General features: G+C 43.2%; 1 protein-coding gene across 1 annotated transcript; it reads right to left on the bottom strand.

Annotated features, from left to right (window-relative positions):
* Positions 1 to 681: 681 nt before the first annotated feature.
* On the bottom strand, positions 682 to 971 carry LOC100604768 (small ubiquitin-related modifier 2-like). The gene is made up of 2 exons (XM_003263460.1): positions 825 to 971; positions 682 to 750 (listed from the first exon to the last, which is right to left on the bottom strand). Exons 1-2 carry the CDS (start codon positions 969 to 971, stop codon positions 682 to 684), a joined length of 216 nt encoding a protein of 71 aa, XP_003263508.1.
* Between the last annotated feature and the right edge of the window lie 3279 nt (positions 972 to 4250).

The raw sequence follows: 4250 nt of genomic DNA, 5'->3' as shown, positions 1-4250 counted from the left end.
AAGCATATTTCCTGTAGGATTATCTACAAAAGCAAAACAAAGAAAATAAATGAGACAGCCATCAAAAATTCAAAAATTAGAAACCAGAATGATAGTACAATTTTTTTTTCACTTAAAACAAGTTTATTTAAACAAGATGCTTAACTTGAAGGGAAAACTAGGATTCTTTTTTGTTTTGTTTTAATTTATCCCTACTTAAAGACAGATTGCCCTACATGTAACAGCTACGTACACAAAAGTATAAAATTGTCCTTGGTTTTACAATGATAAATGAAAAACATTAAAATTCTCCAATTGAACAAGGTATGCAAGGATTTTTATTTTTTTGCTAAAACAATGAGAGCAAAATAACTTACTGGAATATAAACATAAGAGCCAAATGAGCATGCCACTAATGGAGAAAATGGGGTATTTTCACAGAATCAGTATTTTTCCCCATCCCGTCTCCATCTGATGTCAATCGAAACATACCATTGGCTGTTTGGTAAAAAAAAAAATGCAATGCTTGTGCACATACACCAGTTACTTTATGTACAATAAAGAAATGGGGAAAGGGGAAATGAAAGAGAAAACTACTGTAGTAGTCAGGATGTGGTGGAACCAAAGTGCAGTTTTCTAATTGCGAATGTAATGTTGGCCTTTAAAGAACAGAGTTCTGGAGTAAAGAACCAGGTTCTCTTTTCAGCAAACACCTCCTGTCTGCTGTTGGAACACATCAATTGTATCTTCATCCTCCATTTCCAATTGTGCAGGTGTATCTGCTTCGTTGATGGGCTGGTTGCCCATCAAATCAATCTAATCTGCCTCATTGACAATCCCTGTCATTCACAATAGGCTTTCATTAGTTTATTAAGGGGTGTATGTCTGTTAATCTTAAAGTGCACCACAGAACCACCCTGCCCCGCCACCTTAAAATTAATATGATCATTGTTCTCAGTCTTGACTGCTTCCTCGCGCTTTTCGTCAGCCATGGGGAGCCCCGGGGTCTCCTGAGCTGCCCCTTCAGAAAACAGGTATCAGGTTCACACCGAATCATGTTTGGGATTTGTGAGTTCTTGGTCTCACCAACTTCAAGAATCAAGCCACAGACCCTAGCAGTGAGTGTTACAGTTCTTATGGGCGGTATGTCCGGAGTTTGTTCCTTCCCATGTTCGGATGTGTTTGGTTTCTTCTTTCTGGTGGATTCGTGGTCTTGCTGGTGCAGGAGTGAAACTGCAGGCTTTCATGGTCAGTGTTACAGCTCTTAAAGCGGCGTTTCTGGAGTTGTTTGTTCCTCCTGGTGGGTTTGTAGTCTGGATGGCTTCAGAAGAGAAGCCACAAATTTCCACAGTGAGTGTTGCAGCCCATAAAGGCAGTGTGGACCCAAAGAGTAAGCAATAACAAGATTTTTAACAAAGAGCAAAAGAACAAAGCCTCTAGAGCACAGAAGCGCACCCCAGCGGGTTACCACTGCTGGCTGGGGCAGCCTGCTTTTATTCTCTTATCTGGCTTCACCCACATCCTGCTGATTGGTCCATTTCACAGAGAGCCGATTGGTCTGTTTTACAGAGAGCTGATTGGTCCATTTTGACAGGGTGCTGATTGGTGCGTTTACAATCCCTGAGCTAGACACAAAAGTTCTCCAGGTCCCCACTAGATTAGCTAGATACAGTGTCCACTGGTGTATTTACAAACCCTGAGCTAGATACAGAGTGCCGATTAGTGCATTCACAATCCCTTAGCTAGACATAAAGATTCTCCAAGTCCCCACCAGATTAACTAGATACGGAGTGCCGATTGGTGCATTCACAAACCCTGAGCTAGATACAGGGTGCTGATTGGTGTGTTTACAAACCTTGAGCTAGAATCAGAGTGCTGATCAGTGTATTTACAATCCCTTAGCTAGACATAAAGATTCTCCAAGTCCCCACCAGACTCAGGAGCCCAGCTGGCTTCACCCAGTGGATCCCGCATGGGGGCCGCAGGTGGAACTGCCTGCCAGTCCCAAGCCCTGTGCCCGCACTCCTCAGCCCTTGGGCAGTCGATGGGACTGGACGCCATGGAGCAGGGCCAGGCGATGGTCAGGGAGGCAGCTAAGGCCGGGCGAGAAATCCAGCACAGCAGCTGCTGGCTGACCCAGATGTTAAGCCCCTGACTACCCCTGCCGGTAGGCTGGCCACTCCGAGTACAGGGCCCGCCGAGCCCACGCCCACCCGGAACTCGAGCTGGCCTGCAAGTACCGCGCGCAGCCCTGGTTCCCACCCGCGCCTCTCCCTCCACACCTCCCCACAAGCTGAGGGAGCTGGCTTCGGTCTTGGCAAGCCCAGAAAGGGGCTCCCACAGTGCAGTGGCGGGCTGAAGGGCTCCTCAAGCACGGCCAGAGTGGGTGCCAAGGCTGAGGAGGCGCCAAGAGAGAGTGAGGGCTGCGAGGTTGCCAGCACACTGTCACCTCTCAGAGTGAGCATACAAGCAGCACCAAGGGCAGCAGAGGAAGCAATAGTAAAATTTCTCAATAAATCCAAAAGCTAGTTCTTTGGAAAAAAAAAAATAAATATATATATATATATATACACACATATATATATATACACACACACACACACACACACACACACACACATATATATATATATATATATATATATATATACACACACACACACACACACACATATATAGGCTGGGCATGGTGGCTCACGCCTGTAATCCCAGCACTTTGGGAGGCTGGAGGCAGGCGGATCATGAGGTCAGGAGATCGAGACCATCCTGGCTAACCCAGTGAAACCCCGTCTCTACTAAAAATACAAAAAATTAGCTGGGCGTAGTGGCGGGCGCCTGTAGTCCCAGCTACTCTGGAGGCTGAGGCAGGCTAATGGCGTGAACCTGGGAGGCGGAGCTTGCAGTGAGCTGAGATCACGCCACTGCACTCCAGCCTGGGCGACAGAGCCAGACTTCATCTCAAAAAAAAAAAAAGAAAAAACAACCAAAACAAACAGACATATATATGTATATATACACATATATATGTCTATGTATATATATACATATATATAGCATGTGAAAGTCTGGCAATGTTAATTAAGAAAAAAAGAAAAAATTATAACTATAGACATTAAGAATGAGAAATTGTATTGAAAATACTGAAACACCAGGTGCAGTGGCTCACGCCTGTAATCCCAGCACTTTGAGAGGCCGAGGCGGGCAGATAACGAGGTCAGGAGATGGAGACCATGTTGAAACCCCGTCTCTACTGAAAATACAACAAATTAGCCTGGCGCGGTGTCGGGCGCCCGTAGTCCCAGCTACTTGGGAGGCTGAGGCAGGAGAATGGCGTGAACCCGGGAGGCGGAGCTTGTAGTGAGCTGAGATCCCGCCACTGCACTCCAGCCTGAGTGACAGAGTGAGACTCCGTCTCAAAAAAAAAAAGGAAAAGAAAATACTGAAACAATTTTTTGAAAATAAAATGAAGTTGATGTTCAAGTTCATTCCAACAAATTTGAAAACCCAGAGAAAATAGGTTATTTCCTAGGAAAATCAAAAATTGCCAAAATTGACTTAAAGACAAAAACCTAAAGACATTTATAACCACTAAAAAAATTAAAAAATCAAAATACTTGTCAAAAATAATTAACTTTTAATTTTTTTCAGTTATTTTTAAATTATAATTTTATAGCTTAATATTTGAGTTTTGAGACAATGCCTATATAATATTTGTATTTTGGAATTTGAGACATTAATTTTGAACTATTGCATGATGAATTTTTAAATATGTTCCATAAGATATTGGAAAAATGGGCTTGGCATGGTGGCTGACACCTATAATCCCAGCACTCTGGGAGGCCCAGGTGGGTGGATCACCTGACATCAGGAATTTGAGACCAGCCTGGCCAACATGGTGAAACCCCATCTCCACTAAAAATACAAAAAATTAGGCAGGTGTAGTGGCAGATGCCTGTAATCCATGCTACTCGGGAGGCTGAGGCAGGAGAATCACTTGAACCCAGCCTGGGCAATAGAGCAAGACTCTGTCCCAACAAAGAGAAAAAAAAGATATTGGAAAAATGGTTTATATAATAATTGGAACTTTCTAGCTAATCTTTAAAAACCAGAATATTCCTTGTTTTTCTACCTATCATCTATTTATAATTATAAAAGTAATCCAAGCTTATTATAACAAATTTAAACCACAAAAAAAGACAATTATGTTTGTACCTGAAAGGATTACCACTCACTGTTAAGTCAGTACATATCTTTCCACATTCTTCACTGCT

This window comes from Nomascus leucogenys, chromosome 8, assembly GCF_006542625.1.
Source record: "Nomascus leucogenys isolate Asia chromosome 8, Asia_NLE_v1, whole genome shotgun sequence".
Taxonomy (NCBI): Eukaryota; Metazoa; Chordata; class Mammalia; order Primates; family Hylobatidae; genus Nomascus; species Nomascus leucogenys.
The sequence above is the reverse complement of the archived record's forward strand: the minus strand, read 5'-3'. Positions and strand labels throughout refer to the sequence as shown.